Below are 20,186 nucleotides of genomic sequence, written 5' to 3'. Positions count from 1 at the left end.
TTATTCCTTGGACATCTCTTCTCTTATTCTGAAGCAAGATGTAATGTATTCTCAGTGTTCCTGCTGTTCTCCACATTCAGCACAAAGTAGCTTCCAACTTAAACATAATGTTTTTCTAATGCTAGCCCTCACTGAAACTTTATCTTGTAGCTTTGATGTTGTATAATTCACAGTACTGAGATGTGCTTTAATTAACACAACACAAAGTCTGAGTGTTCTCTAGTGACATTACCAGAGGACAAATTCCAACTCGGTGACTCCAGAAGCCTTTCAAACCAAAAGAGTGTTATAGCGGTTATGGTTTTGGGATGAATAATAAATCAGATTTGTTTTTCCATGAAGTGGCTCGATGGAGATAACCAACAGTCTCTCTTTGCACCTCTTTATCTTTCTGCCTCCATTTTCTCTTTTTCTTTCTCTGCAGAACATCATAGCAGAGCATGAGATTCGTAACATCTCATGTGCAGCTCAGGATCCAGAGGATCTGTCTACCTTTGCCTACATCACCAAAGACCTCAAGTCCAGTCACCACTACTGCCATGTCTTCACTGCTTTTGATGTGGTCAGTACTGACACTCTGCTGTCGCCTGCTGTGGGGAAACACTCGCTGTGCATTTAATATCACATTGTATTCTAACACCTGTTTTCTTTTGCTGTCAGAACCTGGCCTATGAGATCATCCTGACACTCGGCCAGGCCTTCGAGGTGGCGTACCAGCTGGCGCTCCAGGCCAGGAAGAGCGGCCACGGATCATCCACACTGCCCGAGAGCTTTGACAGCAAGCCCAGCAAACCTGTCCCCAAACCCCGAGTCAACATCCGCAAAACTGTAAGCAGAGCTGCCACGCAGCTGCAATAGAAAATCCATCCTGAAATTATATTAGACATCAGCAACACCACATGTTTTTGATGGTGGTGTAATGGAGTGATCCTCAACATCTTATCACTTTAAACAGTTTTTGATGGGTTTGTTTTTTTTAACCAGACCAATGTACAGCACAGAATTTGTTTTGTAAATTACATTAGTATTGTTTTTTTTGGGATGGATTTTCATCTCTGATATCATCACTTTTAACTCCTAAAGTCAAATTTAGCTTTTTTTGTATTTGCTTTAAATCAACCCTAACCAACATCCCATTAACTGTCCAAATTTCACTGGAATCTGTCCATAATTTCATCTTTTCGCTCTGATACGTTCCAGTCGCTCATTCCCGCTCATTTACATCGTTTTTAACTCTGAGTTTGGTTTTCTGGCTTTATACAGAACTGCTTGTGTTTTGTGTGTGTGTGTCTTGGCCCAGTGGACGGAGTGGCATTGGTGTAGGTGGATATTTGATCTGTTAAGCATCCATTTGGTCTTGCTGTCCCTGCAGTCTCTTACACACTTGGCTGATTGATGAGGCCTGTTTGCATAGGGCTCCAGGGAAGCTCGCAGGCTCACTCTGGGTGTGTGTGTGTGTGTGTGTGTGTGTTCTTTGTGCAAGAAGATAAAGAATACTCATGTGGAGGTTTGCTACATACTGAAGCGCTGCATTCCAGTCTATCAGATCCTCCTCAGAAATGATGTAGTGTGCAGAGTTATCTGATGGAGTTTGACAGGATTTGCAGCCCATTGCTTTCTGTTCATGTGCAGTAATCTGCTTCAAGTAGAACTGGGTATCACAAGATAGTTCTATACAAATGCGGATATGATACCTGTGTTTTGCTATCAGTTAGGACCAGCTCTTCAACGTTGATGTTTCAACTGATCAGTTGAGGAGACTCGATTCAAACCTTGCGTTGTTAGCAGTGTCACATAACACATGGAAAAAGGGGAAAAAAATGTATCTAGTCTTAAAACTGCAAGAACGTCCCTGACTATTAACTGTGAAGATGTGGACAGAGCTGACAGATAGATGAAGCAGGCAGACAACAAACTAACTACACAATGGACCTGTTACCATATAACTGCTCAGCAAAATTGAAGCAAACGCATAAATGTCATAAAAAATCCTAGCTTGGGAAATCCAAACTGAATCTCCATGTAATCTCCTATCTCCATGTTAGGAGATACAGGAGAATCAGTTTGGCATTGGGCGAATTGAATCGCATTTCCCTCCCGGGAAAGTTTGGTATGACCAATCATAGCACGGGAGGCGGGAGTTAATGCTGCGTCATCTTCAGCGCCTGGATTACCCATAAAACACCTGCACACCTCCCGTAACCAAACATAAACAAAGTTATTCCTAACACCGCTAATGGTTCAGGAGTCTTTTGTTGCGTAGCCTTTTCAAAAATAAGTGTTGTAGTTGAGAGTACCCCATGTATTCGCAGATTTTTGTGACAAAAACGGCAGTAATCATTCACCGCGATGCTTTCTCAGCTGCATGCCATTGTTGTTTGGACTACATGAACTTCAAGGTCGATTTGTTTGTGCGTTCTTTCTCGTTCAAGCTGCATTCGTTAGCCCCTCCTTTTTGAAATCGTCTCCTATCATCACAATGACAGACTGCCTTTATTTGTATTTATATTAATACATAAATAAAGTTAGTCTGGATTTTCCAGGCAAAAAAAAATCCAAGAGAAAATTTGGATAGTTTCAGGAAATCTTTTCAATCAGGAAAGTTTGTAGTTATTCATTCATGTCAGCTAGAAGTTGCCATGTTTCAGGCTCAGTCAATGAAGGAAAAGTTAAATGTTCACTATGTCAGGACCTTAAATGTTCAAAAATATGTTCTGGAAACTTAGCTAACGCCTTGTTTCTGCGTTGCTTCTGTTCGTTCTTCAGACTCCCCTCAGCTCTGAAACAGATGCGAGCAGTGTGTCCTTCCTCTGATAGCCACTGACCTGTGTATGACCTTAGCATGACATGTGTTGCTATTCTATATCATTCAGTCACATAACGTCCCCCATGCAAACCTGACAGGAAAATCAGATTTATTTTTTGTCCTGGAACAAAACCATTCACGTCATCCTCTTCATTGCCGTCCCTTTGCCAAAACAGTAATATTTCTCCATCACACTTCCAGTGGTCAAACATAGCATGGACCTTAACCAGCTGGTGACTTTAGCTGGTAAGAATAAAGTACTGCCTTTGATACCCAGCCTTTGTGATATCAGATACTTGTGTCCCACATGCAACAGTGAATTTCTGTGTAAGCCTGAACATGTGTCATGCCTCCTCCAACCATAGCGTCACTAAGTCTATCAGTAAACCTGTCAACCTTCCATTAACCCCCGACGGAGCTTTAAAATAGTTGCACAAACCCACTCAGAACACGCTTCCCTCCTCTGCAGACACACACTGGCTGGCATGGTAGCACATGTATGTCTAAAGGGATCGGTATAGAGTTACGGTGGCTGCTATAAGAGAGGACCAAATTTAAGCCCATTTGCATACCGCGAGTCATGAAAAGAAAGGGATGGCGATGGAAGAATCTCACAGGACTCTCACTTTCTAAAGTTAGTGTGAATGTGAGATGGTGAGAAAAGACAGCATGAGAGGAGGAGAAAAGATAGAAAAGGAGCGCACATGCAGTATTTGTGTGGTCCTGTCTACAGAGATGATGGACGATGGCATGTGTACACGCAATCTGCTGAGTCGACTACCATTACATTAACCATTAATTGCTTTTTTTCCTCCGTGTTCATGTGACTGTGTGGCGTACTTAATGGCTTGTGGTGTGCAGCAAGGCAAAGATACTGCAGGATTCACTTAATATTCCTGCCACCCGCCAGCTATAATCTCCATCCTGCAGCACCTCTTAAGCCCCTGTGCTTTAAAATATGGTTGCTTTGTTTCCCCTCACCCTCCCATTGTCGTTTTTATTGTGTTGTGTACGTTATGTGAGCACGTCTGCGTGTAAATCTCCCTCAACGTCCACTTAACTTGTCCTTATCAGGGTGAAAGTGTCTGATATCACTGTTGTCTGGATCAGCACTGGTATGTTACTGCAGTCTAAGTGTAGCTTTAAAATGACACTGAAGTACATAACAGTCATCATGCAAGACTGACGCAATTCTGTTTTTAAAGCAAGTGCAAAGCCGACCAGCTGTATGACAATAGCGTGTTTCCAAGCAGATTTAGCTTTAGGTGGTTAATAAATCACTGTTTACGCTTGCTTCTATCTTTAACAAATGATGGAACAAGTCAAATCTGACTTATCTCCAGTTGTTGACACAACATACCATGAATCTGGAGCTAAGTATTAAAATATGTGTGTACTGAGAGTCCCACTTTTTCAGAGTGCTATGCTGTACAGTTGCTGTGCCATATTCAATATTGGTGGGAGTGTTGTTGCCATGCAGAAGTTGCTATATAAATGTGGCGTAACATTGCCTTCTCCAGCTTGAGTTTTGCTGTGTTGCAGTAATGCTGCTGTCCCACGCTGTTGCCAGGGCAATGACTCTGCTGCCATGTTGTTGCCATGGTTTTTGCTTTGGTTTTCTGGAGTGGTGTTGCCTTTCCCTGTTGCCATGCAGTTGCCGTCATCGCCTGTGGTTTTGCCTTGCTGCTGTGTTGGTGTTGCCGAGCAGGCCCTCTTTGACCTGTGTATGACCTCTGCCCCTGTAGGTCATCATGCCCCCCTCCAGCCGCTGGTCACTGGGCCACATTTACACCCCTCACCGGCCTCCTCTCCACCCTCCTCTTCCTCCCCCTCGACTCTTCCATCTTCCTCACAAAGCTCAGTCACAGGTCCTCCACGCTTTTCCTTCTCTTATCCTTTATTTCCACATGATTTTTCTTTTAGTCAAGGAGAAAGCGCCATCTGTAAGTGCTTCCATTTTATTCTGTTGCTTTTTCTTCAACTGACTCAGCATCCCCGTGTGTTCTGTTTGCAGTGAGTCTTGATGTTTGTCATTCCTCAGCTCCCACCATACCTCTATCTCCATATCAACATTTAGTAGGGCTGCCATTAAAATGACTGCACAGCCAATCTTCCAAAGCCAACCCACTTCATTTCTTTACAGCTAATATAAAGCTGAATGCAGACCTTGACTTTAGTGCTTCATTCAGTTTTTATGTTCCCCGCCTCACCAATTCCACCCTTGGAGTGCGGATACACTGCCTCCTAGATATAAGGATAGAAATAAAGTCTTTTCTTCAGTAACCTCTGATTCAAACACCTTTATAACCAAATAGGGTTGGGCATTTATACCCAGTTCCAACTTCGAAACGGTTCCAAAATTCAGATTTTCTCAGCAAATTCCCCTCGCACTACTTTGAAATGAACAGTGTACTGCAAACACTTACTATAAACCTGCCAGAACCTGAATATCCATCTGCATCATTCGCCATGCGAGTTGTCTCCATACATCTCCTCGCATCTCCTCATGCATTTGCCTCATGAGTCGAGCATTATTCCCAGTTCATCTGCTCTGGCTTGATTAGCAGGTGAATAACATTCACCCTGATTGACCTCACTATTATCTATAGAGTCAAGTAGAATCTATTTAAGACACCAGAGAAGAGACCACCATCGCTACGGATCAGATTCCTTTGTCTAAGTTCATTTCTACTGCGAAAATGTTTCTGTAGTAAGTCACATTTAACATGAGCAGTGACGGCAAACACAACGCTCAGACCTTCAGTAACTATTCTGCTTATCTGTGTGTTACGGTTAACAAGACTGACTTCACACAGCAAACCCACTAGCCTACATCACCTCCTCCATTATAGCGGATGTGCAGTCAGGTTGTGGCAACCCGACTTGCTAAAGACATACTACATCTGTTCATTTATGTAATTAATTAGTGGTTGTTAAACTTGATCAACGGAGACGAGCAGTGATGGTGGATGTACTCAGATCCTTTACTTTCTGTAAGTGAAAGCATGAATACCACACTGTGAAATCCTGCATGATCAGGAGAATATAAAATGTTACTATTTATTGCTGAAAAACGTGACAGTATTTACAATGCAGTTACATTTTGATTGGTCATGCATTATTGTAAAAGCAGGATTTCACCCAAACTACCCCCGTTGTTGAAACGGTTCTGAATCAGTAAAATACAGCTGATACTGATGGCTACTTTATTACAACTTTAGTCCATTAATTCACTCACTGAATGTTTGCAATGGAGTGTTTTTACCTCTGACCCAGCTCATCCTTACTTTATGCACATCGTGTACACAGGATTTTTCAAGTGCCATCAAAAGAAGACAGCTGTACCACAGAGCACACAGTGTGCCAAGAAATTATTCAAATGTGCTAAGTGCAATAGACCCCCACTGCAAAGAGCATGTTTTTGCATCACTTTGGATCAGTGAGTTCGCTGCAGTTTGAAGATTTGTGGAGCCAAATCACACAAGCAGCGTCCCTGCAGCATTACTTCAGGCTCGTATTTTCTGAGCTTTGTGCAGAAAATCAAAAAAAAGAGGGTGTCGATATAGAATTTATGTTGAAGGCAGAAGTAGTTCATTCAGTGGCTTCATGCGTGGTTGATGAATTTGATCCTGGGGGTGCTCTGGACATGTTCTTAACAGGGCATGCTGGTGTTTGTGGTGCTGTGAGATCGAAAGTGTGTCTGTGTGTTTGTCCTTAATCCTGTAACTCCAAAACAGGATTATAAGGTCTTGCTGTGGCCGTCCCAGAGAGCGTGTGTGAGGGAGCGGATAGAGAACTGGATTAATATTACAGTTAGTTTCCGTATTGTTGCTGTAGCAGCATGTTGAGAGGAGATAAGAGAAGCATGGCTCTGTTAGTGCACTACCGAATGATGAGACCCACCCTGTTCATTTCAACCACTCGGACACACCTGCAAAAGCACATCTTTTTTGCTTTTTGTAAGAAATATCCACTGTATTTGGATGCTGTTTAAATTTAGATCTTACAAAGTTACTTAAAGTCTCAAAACTGCAGCACAGTCAACTCTAGTCTCCCCCTAAAACCATCTCACAACAAACCAAGAGACTGGGAGGAAAGGCAACACAGCCCAGCTGCTCGATTGTTGCCGTGGGGGTATTTTAGTAAATTGTTTGGTTTCTTTCTCAGCTCTAAAACTACAGTAGTTCCACAGTGGCACCAACACACACTGGATGCCTTACTCTCTACTTAACCGGCTTGGATGTGAAGTGATCGCTGCATCAGATGCAGCACGTTATCGTACTATCCTGCAGGACTCCGCTGCGTCATGCACTGTGAAATTAGTTTTTTTTCTGTGTGACGGTGAGCTTCTGGCCATGTGCTTTGTTCTGCTTTCTCATCTGTATCTCCTCAAATTCCAGTTATTTTCCCCCCCCCATCTCATTTCTCTGTGAGCAGCAGATCCTCCACCTGTATCTCATTCATCCTACTGTATCACTCTAATTTCACTGACTTTATTAGCATGAAATTGTATCTCAAAATTGCCCCTACAGTCGATTTTCAAGTCCAGGAAAAGGTCGTTTGCACTGTCTGGCTTGAAAGCATCCAAAAGAAGTAGAAAATCAATGGATATATGTACAGAAGAGGATTAGGGGCACTGTGAAAAATTAATTTGAGTCCAGGCTTTTTTTCAGGACTGTGTCGCAGGAGATTAACATCAGATTTTTACAGAGCCTCTTAAAGGTCACACAGAATTTTTTTGAGGACTGCTTTTGCATTCCTTCGCAATATGCTTTATATTTCTTTTTTGGTGTATGGCTCCAGTTATAAGACAGCGCCAGTTTAGAGCAGCATTCTGCAGATTGTACAGAAAGGAGACGTGATGTGAAACTTGATGTATTTATTGTTGATTATTCACTTTATAAGGCTGATCTCTGACAATATCCATCTGCTCTGCCTGACTGTGCAGCTGTGGCTGGTTGTGGTTACTGCTGTTACTGCGGTTTAATTTATGGTGCTATGGGTGTCCAGATGTTACTATTTGAACCTGCTGTGCTTTTATGGCAGATGTTTCTTTCTTGAGAAGTTCAGGTATACGGTAGGCTCAAAGGAAAGCTGAGCTAGTAAAGCGATCAATGCACCGACACCATCACTACAAACCGTCAGTGTAGCCTGTAAACTGCTGGTTGTGAATCAGGGCATCCTCAGCCGTCTGCGCCGCTGCATTAAGAAAGAAAACTTGAGAATCAGGTTCAGCAGCAGTGCTGTGTGGAGTGACAGTTTTGCTAGCTGAGTGTCGTATTGAAGCTACTATATTTGTCATCTCCTAAATAACATGTTAATCCATGTGTCATAGAAGAACCACAGGTACAAATTTAGCTGCAACCGCTGGACAGAAGCACAGATTGAACCGCAGCAGAAGTTCAAACAGTAACTATTATCCAGCCGCAGAGCAGAGCAGCTGGATGTTTTTGGAGCTCAGCCTTTAAAAATGAAGAATGAGCAATAAATGCAGCATGGTGTCATATCATCTGTACTTTCTTTAGCATCAGTAGTGTATTAGAACCTGACTGGACCAAGAAACTATCTGTTCATGCGGAACAGAAGAAATGTGCAGAATATAGTGAGGGGATATGAGTCCAAACGGTGCGTTGAACCTTGTGAGGCTCAACAGAATTCTGAAGTCCGAGATTGAAGCAGAAAGTCTGGAAAAACATCTGAACTTTATAGTTTTTACAGTGGTCCTAATCTTCTTCTGTCATAATGTGCAGTACTTTCAAAGCTGAGCGTATGCAGGGCATTGAAAAAATGTTGACCAAGTTTGTTCTGTTTGACATTTCTATTTCTATTTTTCCCCTCGCCCTGTTTTCTGTGTCAGATGGAGCAGCCGTCCATGGACCAGAAGGGCCACGCCAACGTGCCGTGGATTGTGGAGCCCGGTCAGGAGGCCAAGAGAGGAGTCAACACCAAGTACGAGACCACTATTTTCTAACATACACCCGCCTTGTCCACTCCTGTGTGTGTGCCTTTCAGAGGTTGCCCTATACCGGGGCCCCGCCCCGGAGTTGGGCACGAGTGAGGCACGCCGCCGCGTCACCTCACAGGCTGAAAATAACAAACAAATATCTCGCCCCGCCCCCGTTAGCCGAGCCTGTCCACTGCATGATGATGTTTGGCGCTGCGTTGTCTCTCTTCTTTCTCCTTGTCTCTTCTCTCTTTCGTTGCTGCTGTCCCCCTCTTTGGCCCGGGCCTCGTCCTCCTGCCTGCAGGGCTGGCGCATGACCTTTGAACCCAGGCTGTGGTGCACTTCTCTGTCTCCACCTGTAGGGGGAATGGTCAGCTCCGTTTTTCCACTTCCTGTTTGTCGGTCAGTCAGCAGTCAACCAGTCAGTTGTTCTGCTTCCAGCTTCTTGTTTTTTTTTCTTCCTGTTGATGGGTGCAACCATTTGGCTTCGTCTCTCTCCTCCTTTTCTCCTCCAACTGCCTCCGTCCCTCGCTTTTCTCTTCATTTCAGCCCTTTTGTCCAACTGCCCCTGACAACTTGAATGAGATTTGCAACCAGAAAACTGCTAAGAGCCGTAACAGTGTTTTAACTGTCTGCTGATCCCAGTCTGGGATCAGCAATGAGGAGGGATGTTGTCTGAACACGACAACTGGAGGAAAGTTCAGACTTTTTAATCATTTTTTAATCAAAGAGGAGTGCTGAACTACAGGAGAGGTGATGTAGCACAGTCTAACTTAGACTCAAACTGGTTCATCCAGCAGGCTACTAGAATGTATTTCAACTTTTTGATTCTTTATATCAGATTATTTTTTGGAGATACTAACAAACTTGTGAATTTCCTTAACAAGCTATATTTTAAACTTGACCTGTGACACAGGAAGACGTAGGAGATTTTTTGCTTTTCTAGCACCTTTTTCAGCACATGTTTGTGTATGTTCAGAATTACTTTAATCACATGGATTTTTCCCTTCCCATAAACCTTGTTTGATTTGGGGAAAACAAATCTTGTATGTTAAAGGTTTAGCATGTGGCTTGTGAGACGCATGGTGGCCATTTTGGATTTGCTGAGCAGGGGGGCCGGTGGAGAGGCGGGGTGTGAGGGCTCTCTCGATAAGTGATGTCATCTCATTTGCAGGGCAATGCCGGACGCTCATGTCTATTACTGTGGAATGCAAAGAATGTAGCCAGCCCTAAACATGGACCTTGTCACACATAAATGCAAAAAGGACTACAAAGGACCCTCTTGCTCACTTTTCAAAAGGACTACAAACATGGATGCTACTCCACAGTGTTTAAGGTTGACTACAAAATTTTAACATCATTCATCCACATGATGCTTGACACAGTACACTTTGGACCAACACATGCACACGCACACACACACACACACACACACACACACACGCGCACACACACACACACTAGCAGGACTGCATCTTGACAGACGCCCGTCTTCTCTGAATGTACACTTATTTGAAAGCAGCCTCAACTTTGTGCAGCAGGAGCTGTTTTATGCGCCCGACTGGGAGGCATGACCTTAGAACTTTTGGGAGGTCAGCATCTCCATGGAGACTGTGAGTATGGTTGCAGGGCATCTGCTGGGAACAGACAACGGGTTCACAAAAGGCACCATTGGGCATGTGTCGGTGTTGGTATGGGTTCCAGGATGTCTGGCTGGCTCTTTTGTTTTTTTTTTTTTAATTTTCTTTACTGTCAGAAAATAATACAGCGATATATGCACAAGCGTGTAAATGTGATTGGACTAGCTGCAACACGCTCAAGATGCAACAGGCGTCTCATAGTGGATGACGAACCTATGTGAACAAAACAGCATCTAGCGTAAAAAAAATAAGTATTCGTATTGCCCGACATTTTAATGTTTAATATGAGAGTATTATATTACCATGATGATTATGATTATTCTTGTGCAATTCTTGTCTACTGTTGTCTTAATGTTACATTATTTTTCTATGATATGCTGAGATGAAACCTTGGGTCTGAGAATGATGGCAATTGTTTAAAAAAATCTGAACTACATGATGATGCTTGTACACAGAGAGTGAATGTTGCAGGTGGTTAGTTATCTCTTAGGTCAGGTCAACCCTCCATTTCTCACGGGGCTCTACTCTTATCTAGAAGATGTACTATTTTAAACGCAGTATTACTGTATTATTTGGATGAGACATTATCCAATTATAAAATGTACATAGATATTTTGCCAACTCATTGTTCATACATGTAATGTAAAAGAGAAAAGAATAAAGGATTTGCAGTAAATGGCACTGGAAACAAGGTACCAAAATAAAGGTTGGACATTTAAAAAGTGGTAGATAGTAGAGATTGTATTTTGAGTGAAGACTAACATGGATTATTTGGTGACATCACTGCTGACCAACTAATGTACATAGGCTTGGGCTTCCAGCACACTGATTTTTGTAATTTTGGCCATTATTTATATCCTTGTAAAGCACATGAAATAAACTATGACTTGTACAACCATATTCATCGTCCTTGGGATTATGTTGTCATGTGTGTTATTTTGTTTTTATCAACCGTTACATATAAGACGACTGTAAACTAAACAGTTTTGTTTATTGGCAGTAATAAAATGATGAAGGTAATTACTGAAACCTGAGGACAAACAGGTTGTCAACAAACCAACATCACAAATTACAGCCAAGCACGTCAGAGTTTGGATTGAACATGTGCGATTGTCCCGTCTGAATTATTTTAGCAATGTTGCTGCATTTTCAGACATTAGAATAAACTTGATCTGTGCTCATAGATGGAATGGATAAAACTATTAACAACTGAGGTCTAATCAGAACAGCTTTTAAACCTCTGAAGCCCATGCAGTTCCTGGATATTGTTTTTCTTCTGTCACTTATTTACTCACGATGACCTGGTTTTCACTATAATATTAAGTTTTGCACCTTAGATTTGGTTGTTTCCCCGAAGAAACCTCTCGATGTCCTTAAGGACTGTTGGGAATCCGACTGTCCGTCAGTTTATCAATCAGATAAATAGTGTAACTGTAGTAATTTTAAAGACAGGCCCACCTTGTAAACCCATCAGTGGGTTTTGAGGTTTGGACAGTTAAATAGTGTGAATAATATAATTTCAACAACACGTATTGGTAATGTTACTAAATCTATTGACGACTGAAAGTCATCTGATGTCAAACTAACCCTCCATGCAGTCATGAGTGTTTTATACCTCATGTCTGGTACCAGTTCATGATGTCAGTGACTTCAGCTCCTCTTTTCCTGGCACCTTAAAGCTGAAACAGAGACAGGATGGTTCTTTATCTTCTACAGATCACTCAGAATCCATCATGAATGATCATTTGTATCATCACTGATAGACAGAGCTGATCTATGTCTTGACTTCTTGCTGGACTGAGGAGACCCGTACTAATAAATTCCTGCAGATCCAAATAATTTTTTGGCATCCCTCTTTGTGTAATAAATCGGTTGAATATTGATTACAGATTTCCCTCTTCCTCTCCCTCCACTGGAGTTGTCTATGCCGTGCGGGGAAGTTCCCTCTCGCTGAACCCTTGTGAGCGATTCACACCTTTGGGTTGTGAGAGTCACTGAGGTCTCAGGGGCAGTCAAGCTCAACTTATTAGTGATGCACAAATTGAAGTGCAAATGAGACTGTTGAAACTGTAAACAAAGATCTGAAGTAGTTATTAAAGCTGACTGTTGCTCTTCTCAGTTTTACTGAGCATATAGGACTGTAGTAGACTTAATTACAAGCTGTGCTAAAGAAAAACATCCAATATTAATACAAATCAAAACAATATATAAAATCATAAATAATTCTGACAAGGGAATCAGACGAATGGGCCGACAATTAGCGATCTACTCATCGACACAATCATCCAACTTTAATGGTCTACAGTCTATAAAACTGATAACGGTTTCCATGGTGACCACATCTTTTCACAGTTTGACCCAAATGCTCTTATGTAATGTTTGAAAAAGCACAAACATACATTGACACTGCCATGATAAACAGGCAGCGAACCGTCACAGCCGCTGTGTGCTGGACCAGAGGGACTCGCTGCTGGAGAAATGTCCACAATATGAAACCATAATGAGCAACAAATCTCAGTGCATGAGTACGTTCTCAAACACGGCCACTGCAGTCTGTTTCCTCATTAGGTTCACTTCTCAGCTGATTAAGCAAGTCTCACTTGCATTCGTCTGGATTTCCAAGCACTGAATAAGAGGCCCAAGTCCAGATACTAAGCATTCTGCTCATGATTTCACAGATTTTTGCAAGTAAAAAAAGCAACGTACCACCATGGAAACACACCTAGAAAGTCACCTTAGATGCAACTTCCATCAGATATCTTACCTTTGTGTAAATCAGACAAAATCACAGGTGTGAAACGAAACACTTACATGCACTTTAAATGTATGAATGAAATATTAAAGATGCAAACATCAGATGAAAGCTCACTTATGAACATTTAATCAGTCATTAACAAACATAAGTCAACTGAGTGGAACTATCAAACAAAGCTTAGCGCTGAGGGATTTAATTAAACAAACATGAAGAGGCAGGCAGAGTTTGGGAGCTGGAAACCCTCTGGTTGTTCTCACCACACAGCCTGTCTGGATTTGACTGACACAACTTACAGCTTTGGAAAAACCTACAGTGGAAAAGGTAAGTTTAGATTCGGTCAAGAGTGGTCCTGCAGCTGCAGCAGTCTCACATCAAATAACGGTCATTTAAAGCGTTCAGTGCTCAGATAAAGATCGTAAACATTATTCTGTAACAGCGGTGTGTTTGTAGTTCATCAAGACCGAAGAAGTGGTGACAGCTCTCTGGGGGAAAAACCTGGCAGGTTCTGTCACCGCAAGTCCAGAAAATTTGTCATATCATTGCAGAATGTTCTGCTTATTAACTCAGAAGTCCTACATAAAGACCTCGACATGAAAATATCTTTAGAAACTCATTCAAGCACCTTCTCATTCAGTTATTCAATTTTATTTATTTTATACATTGTAGGATAATACTGAAGACATCAAAACTATAAAAACACATGGAATAATGTAAACAAAAAAGTATAAATCTTCAGTATCAATCTACACTGTAGAAAATAATATAAAAAATAAGCATTGAATGAGAAGGTGTGCTTATTTAATCTGCATTTCATACCTTCTGCTGCCTTCATTATCTGGTTGCAGAAATAAAACTACAACAAAAGGTGAGTAAATATTTAAAGCTGAAGTTTTTTAATTGTAACTTTTGTATCTGCAAATGCTTGAAGCTGGATTTTAATTAGAATGAGCTCTCTGAATGTTGAGCAGTTTTGGGGCATTTTATATTTTTTTTGCTTCGATATCTTTTGCGTGGTATAACAAAGGCTTAATGCCATACATCACAAAAACTTTTTATTTTGTCTTTATACTTGTGTGCTGTTCTGCTCTGTGTAAACACAGCCTGCAATTCAGCAGAAAAGTTTTTGTCAGTCACTAGTGACTTCATGATTGCACTTTAAAAAATAAAAAATGCACTACTATTCAAAAGTTTGGGGTCACCCAGACAATTTCTAGTGTTTTCTATGAAAGCTCACACTTTTATTCATGTGCTGACATCAGGGTTTTCTAGTCATCAGTTAGCCTTTCAACACCATTAGCTAACACAATGTAGCATTAGAACACAGGAGTGATGGTTGCTGGAAATGTTCCTCTGTACCCCTATGGAGATATTCCATTGAAGATCAGCCGTTTCCAGCTAGAATAGTCATTTACCACATTAACAATGTCTAGACTGGATTTATGATTAATATTATATTGCAAAAAAGTTTTTCTTTTAAAAATAAAGACATTTCTAAGTGACCTCAAACTTCTGAATGGTAGTTTATACATAGTTTTACAGAATACTGTTGGAGCAAACGGTTGGTTTTCATGTATCAATGCAGAATGAAGTGATTTTGATGAAATATCCCATTTTAGGTTTCATTTTGGCTGTCTTTCCAAACAAAACCAAAAGTAACACTGGTTCACTGGTTCTTGGACCATTGGTAAGTTAACTGGAAAATCAGCTGACATTTCCTGTTTGTTTGTTTTTCCACTTTCTAACTACGATAAATGGGTTAATTTGGGGGATTTGCATACATTTAAAAACCAGCTGGTGGGTTTTGGAGTACATCAGGTACATTTTTTTTTTTCATATTTTCTGTTATATCTATTTTATTTTTGTTAAACTGTCTTTATACTGGCTTTTTAGTCAATGAAAAGTGACTAAATATCAGAATTTTCACGTATTTTCGTGATTTTTAACTTGTCTCCAAATAACAGAAGCTGGATCTGCATTTGAAAGGATTCAGATTCAATAAGAAGATTTGGTTACTATTAAAAAAAATACTTTTAAATACCAACTATAGGATTTTTTATACAAGCTCAGAGATACAGAACAAGGAAACAACAGTAGGCATCATATATATGTGTGTGTGTGTGTGTGTGTGTGTGTGTATATATATATATATATATATATATATAAGCTATAAACTACAAACTTCTCCCGTCTACAACAGCCCTGGTGTTGCTGCAAGATTTACACCACTGTCATTGTCTTTAGTCTTATATGGGCTGTTTTTTTTTTTCTCCAAATGCGACTTGTGTGGAGGGATTGTCTATGAAATGACAGTAGGCTGGCATTTACAGTGAGCCTCTAAAAGGCTGAACAAGCATTTGTCATGAGCTGTAAACCGCAGATGAAAAGGGCTCACAATCTGTGTGCAGGTTGGACAGTTAAGACCACTGTGCTGTTTTCTGAGGTTGGAGGACAACGAACTGAAGCTGCAGGACATTAGTTTACAGAAGATTTACTGCTAATCTGCAATTTGGTGCATTCTGTTGCATTTTATTGTTTCATGAAGAGCAGACCACGGCAGTAGGAGAGTGGGAGTTAATTCAAGATATTATTTCTGGGAGATTAGACCAGGAGAGAGGAAAGTGGTGCAGTGGCTGCTGTATTTAGGTTTCCCAAATCTCCAGCAGCATTTTATTTCCACTGCTGGCAGAGGTGGAGGCGCAGGACTTAACTGAGCACAAAGAGGGACAATGAGGACAGGATAATGAAGGGAGAGGGGAACACACCGAGAAGCAGTGCTGATATTCGTGCTGTGGAAGGAAAATGACTGATAATGGAAAGATGGTTTTGTTTGCTAACGCACATTAATTTCTTGTGCAGAATGTGCAGTGCAGTAAAACAGGAAGAGTGCATGCTTTGTTTCACTGTGTCAGACCGTGGGACATGGCCAAAGATCCAGATGGTGTGTGCTGCCCACGGCAACCAACTAAACGAGACGACTATAGAAAAACTGCTCATGTAACAATCACAATTATATCTGGCGGCCATTCAATGTGGACAGCTTCAACCAGAAAGCTACTGACTAATGGATGAAAATGAAGCGAAAATACACATCTGTGGTGACATCTGATTTACGTTTACCCCGTGCACACACTAAAATCCACAGTTGCATGCTTCCAATACCTACACAGGGCCAAAAAACAGGATGAGGATCTGCATTGAGAAACTATTTTGCATAGACAATTTGCTGCTTTTGGTAAATGAGTGGCTCAACACAAAACACCTTTTTACATCTGGCATATGTGGAGCAACAGCACTCATAATATCATGAGAGAACCCAGCATGGAAACTGGTTCACTGGAGAGTGATAGAGAGACAAACTGCCTCTGCAAAGGGCTTGAACAAAAGGTGAACAAACACACAGTCGCAGACATACACCCCGCTGAGCCGAGGCTTGCGATGTGCAACCTGATAAAGCTGGACTCAGTGAGGAGAGCTGGCTCTCTCTCCTTTACAAACAGGAACACTTAAGCATCCCACTCAGAGCAGACAAAAAGACAACACCACAATCCTGCACTGTCCTCCAAAAGAAACAAGCGCACCTACAGACTGGAGCCAAACCACTCTGGAAAGCACATTTCCATCACTGTGCACAAGAGAAGAGTGACATTAGCTAATGGGTTTCAGTGGACAAGCAGGCTGATGAAAAGGACTTGTTCACAGAAACGCTGCACGAGGTTTGAGGGTAGTTAAAAACAGAGTCACTATTACACCATTTCTGCAACTAAGAGCACGGACATGTAAATGTTTCAATTATAACGTTCCTCCTCAGTATGTATCTTGCATGTTATGTATCCAGAATCATTGTACAGCAGTGGAAAAAAGTTTTCGGACACCACGTACATTTGCATGTATATTTCATTATGAATCACTCTTAGATGGAACTCTACAAGTGCAATTTCTGTTAGTACAATCACAGCCAAAATATATTTTTAAAAAATCCTTTTAAAAAGCAATATAAAACTTAAAATTGATTGGCTCCATAAAAACAAGAAATTTTGAGTACTGGGTCATTTTTGGTAGAATTTGGAAGAATTTAATTTTTCTTGTCAACAATAAACAAAAAAATTGTATTTGTTTGTGTCCGTCTAATGCAGCCACACCTTCTGAAACACAAAACAGATTTTTCCACAAATGTTTCATGATAACATTTGAGATCGTGTAAAATTTTAAGGGTGTCCAAAAACCTTTTTCCACCACTGATAATACATTGTGTGCATGTTTATATTCATGTAGACCCATTCATGCTATACATCTTGGGTAATTTTAGCCTCACAAATATCGATATTTTTATGAGTAACAAAATTCTAGTCTTGATCTCTAATGTAATCAATATATGCACTGATAACTGAAAACTCTGATACGGTATTGTTTTTAAGTAACACTGCTTGACAATAATGACCCAATGACAACACAGAGATAAAAGTTTTACAACCAGTCATAGACAAAACACAACATATGCTATCATACTGGTATCAAAGTCTAGATAATTTGACAGGAGAGATGATCATCAGTGGAGTGGCAATCCTGCTCCAACTGGCCAAGAAATGGATTAATCTAGTGTGTAACTGAATAGTTGATGCATACAGAGCCCACTCACAGCAGGACATGGCAAATTCAGTTTCTTTACTCTTTAAAGTAAGTAGAGGGCACATGAAGAGCTCTGTCAAGGCTAATGCTGGTCTCATAGTTTTAAACCAAATGATCTGCGCCAGATAGTCTCTCCTTCTTAGAGATAAATAGACAAACAAACAGCACTCGGTGGGGAATATTCAGTCTTGATGCAAAGTTGCAGTGATATGATGACAGAAGGCCTGGATATGAACTTTGTGATCCATTGCACCCATATATTAAACTCTCCCAAACAGGCCTCAAGGCTCCACGCTACAACATCAAACACTGGCGATGTGTTGTGTAATGAAGCCTACAACCTGTTCTGACAAACAACTTAAACAAAATAACACTTGTCACCTGAAGCATCACCGTGTAAGAACAGACTTACACCTCACCAGCAACTACCCTCGTCCCTCACAGGAAGGCTCAGAGGAGCTGCTCCGGCTAACCTTGACTACGGCTACATGACTCTGAGGGTTTACATATCAACAAACGGCTCCTCTGTCCAACCAAGAAGAATTAGTCACATTATAGTTGGAACATGGCCTCAGGTTAGTGGTGGTAGAGACAAAAAAAAGCATTTTGTAATAGAAGGCCAGCATCAAACAGAATTCAATTCTGTGTTTCTTTGCTTGAATCTGCTTAGAGTTCCAAATGGGCAGAGAATGAGCATGTAGGTTAAGTGCAACTGCAAAATGAGATTTGACAGCACTGCAAAGGGCTCAGAGGAGCTATTTTACATAATGACAATTTGCTGCATTTTGTGGTGCTGGATGTGAAGCAGAAATGCTTCATGTAAGGTAGGTGGTGTTAAAGCATGTGGGAGATCTACCCTGGAGAGCACAAAAACTACAACTGGCATGACTGCGATAAGAGCTGACAGGCTCTCACTAACGTCCTGGCCAGCATCTCTGAGCCAAGTTTGATGTCTGCTCCCAAAACACCTCGAGCTGATACGACGCGGTGGGCTTGTAGAAAGACGTCTCGCGGCAGTCAACCAGCTTGACAGCAGAGATGCCAAGCCGTCACACAAAGCTGCTTATGTCACCTTTCTGGTGCACTAGAATTGGGAAAGCAGGGATCACAAACTTGTCTTTTACGCAATTAAGAATTAAGAAAAACAGGAGATGGGGTGTTAATACCAAGGGAAGAAGAGCTGAGGCTTAAGATGAACTAAGAAACCCCTCATCTTCTCACAAACTGGAGCTGCAATAGAAAAGAACATCCAAGTAGCAGATCTATCCAATTATCCAAATGACTACAAGAGCTTCACAGTAGCTGAACACATCACTGCATGTTTCAATCACATTTGCAACTAAATATAAATGTGTGCCGACTATAAAATGCTTTGAAGTCCATGTGAGATTAAAAATAATTAGTAAATTTACTAAAAGTGTTAAGGGGATGAGGCACACTCTGAAAACATCATAGTATAGCTTTTGGTCCAAAAAACATCATAGTATAGCATGTTGCTCAAAAAACGTCATAGTATAGCATGTCATCCAAAAAATGCCATAGTATGACATGTCGTCCAAAAAATATTATAGTATAGCATGTCGCTCAAGAAATGCCATCGTATAGCATGTCGCTCAATAAATGTCATCATCCAGCATGTCATCTAAAAAACGTCATAGTATAGCCTTTGGTCCAAAAAATGACACAGTATAGCACGTCATCCAAAAAACATCATAGTAGAGCATGTCATCCAAACAATGTCATAGTATAGCCTGTCACTCAAGAAATGACATAGTATAGCATCTCGCTCAGGAAATGTCATCGTATAGCATGTTGCTCAATAAATGTCATCATACAGCATGTCATTCAAAAAACGTCATAATATAGGCTTTGGTCCAAAATACGTCACAGTATAGTATGTCATCCAAAAAACATCATACTACAGCATGTCACTCTAAAAATGTCATAGCATGTCGCTCAAAAAACATCATAGTATAGCATGTCGCTGAAATAATGTCATAGTATAGCATCCAAAAAATGTGATAATATAGAATGCCACTCTAAAAACATCATAGTGTAGCCTTTGGTCCAAATAAATGTCATAGTATAGCACGTCGCTCAAAAAATGTCAGAGTATAGCATGTCGCACAGAAAATATCATAGTATAGCATGTAGCTCTAAAAACGTTATAACATAGCATGTCATCCAAAAAACATCATAGTGTAGCATGTCGCTCAGAAAATGTCATAGTATTGCATGTCGTCCAAAAAACATCATAGTTTAGCATGGAGCTCGAAAAACATCATATTTTCGCATGTCATTCTAAAAACGTCATAGTATAGCATTTCGCTCTAAAAATGTCATAGTATAGCATGTTGCTCAAAAAACGTCATAGTATAGCATGTCACTCAATAAATGTCATCGTACAGCATGTCA

General features: G+C 40.9%; 1 protein-coding gene across 7 annotated transcripts in view; it reads left to right on the top strand.

Annotated features, from left to right (window-relative positions):
• Positions 1 to 11,290, top strand: part of anks1b (ankyrin repeat and sterile alpha motif domain containing 1B) — a 291,730-nt gene extending 280,440 nt beyond the window's left edge. For 4 of the 7 annotated variants that reach the window (XM_051957203.1, XM_051957205.1, XM_051957200.1 and 1 more), the window contains 5 exons: positions 425 to 562; positions 661 to 828; positions 4,552 to 4,674; positions 8,664 to 8,755; positions 9,925 to 11,290. In XM_051957203.1, the coding sequence (XP_051813163.1) occupies positions 425 to 562; positions 661 to 828; positions 4,552 to 4,674; positions 8,664 to 8,755; positions 9,925 to 9,973 (570 nt within the window). In that variant the 3' untranslated portion in view covers positions 9,974 to 11,290. Of the gene's footprint in view, positions 1 to 424; positions 563 to 660; positions 829 to 4,551; positions 4,675 to 8,663 lie in introns of all 7 variants that reach the window. The other 3 variants (XM_051957212.1, XM_051957207.1, XM_051957216.1) reach the window with 2 other exon arrangements.
• The last annotated feature ends 8,896 nt before the right edge of the window (positions 11,291 to 20,186 follow it).

This window comes from Acanthochromis polyacanthus, chromosome 1 (genome assembly GCF_021347895.1).
Source record: "Acanthochromis polyacanthus isolate Apoly-LR-REF ecotype Palm Island chromosome 1, KAUST_Apoly_ChrSc, whole genome shotgun sequence".
Classification (NCBI taxonomy): domain Eukaryota; kingdom Metazoa; phylum Chordata; class Actinopteri; family Pomacentridae; genus Acanthochromis; species Acanthochromis polyacanthus.
This window is presented reverse-complemented; position numbering and strand designations above follow the sequence as displayed.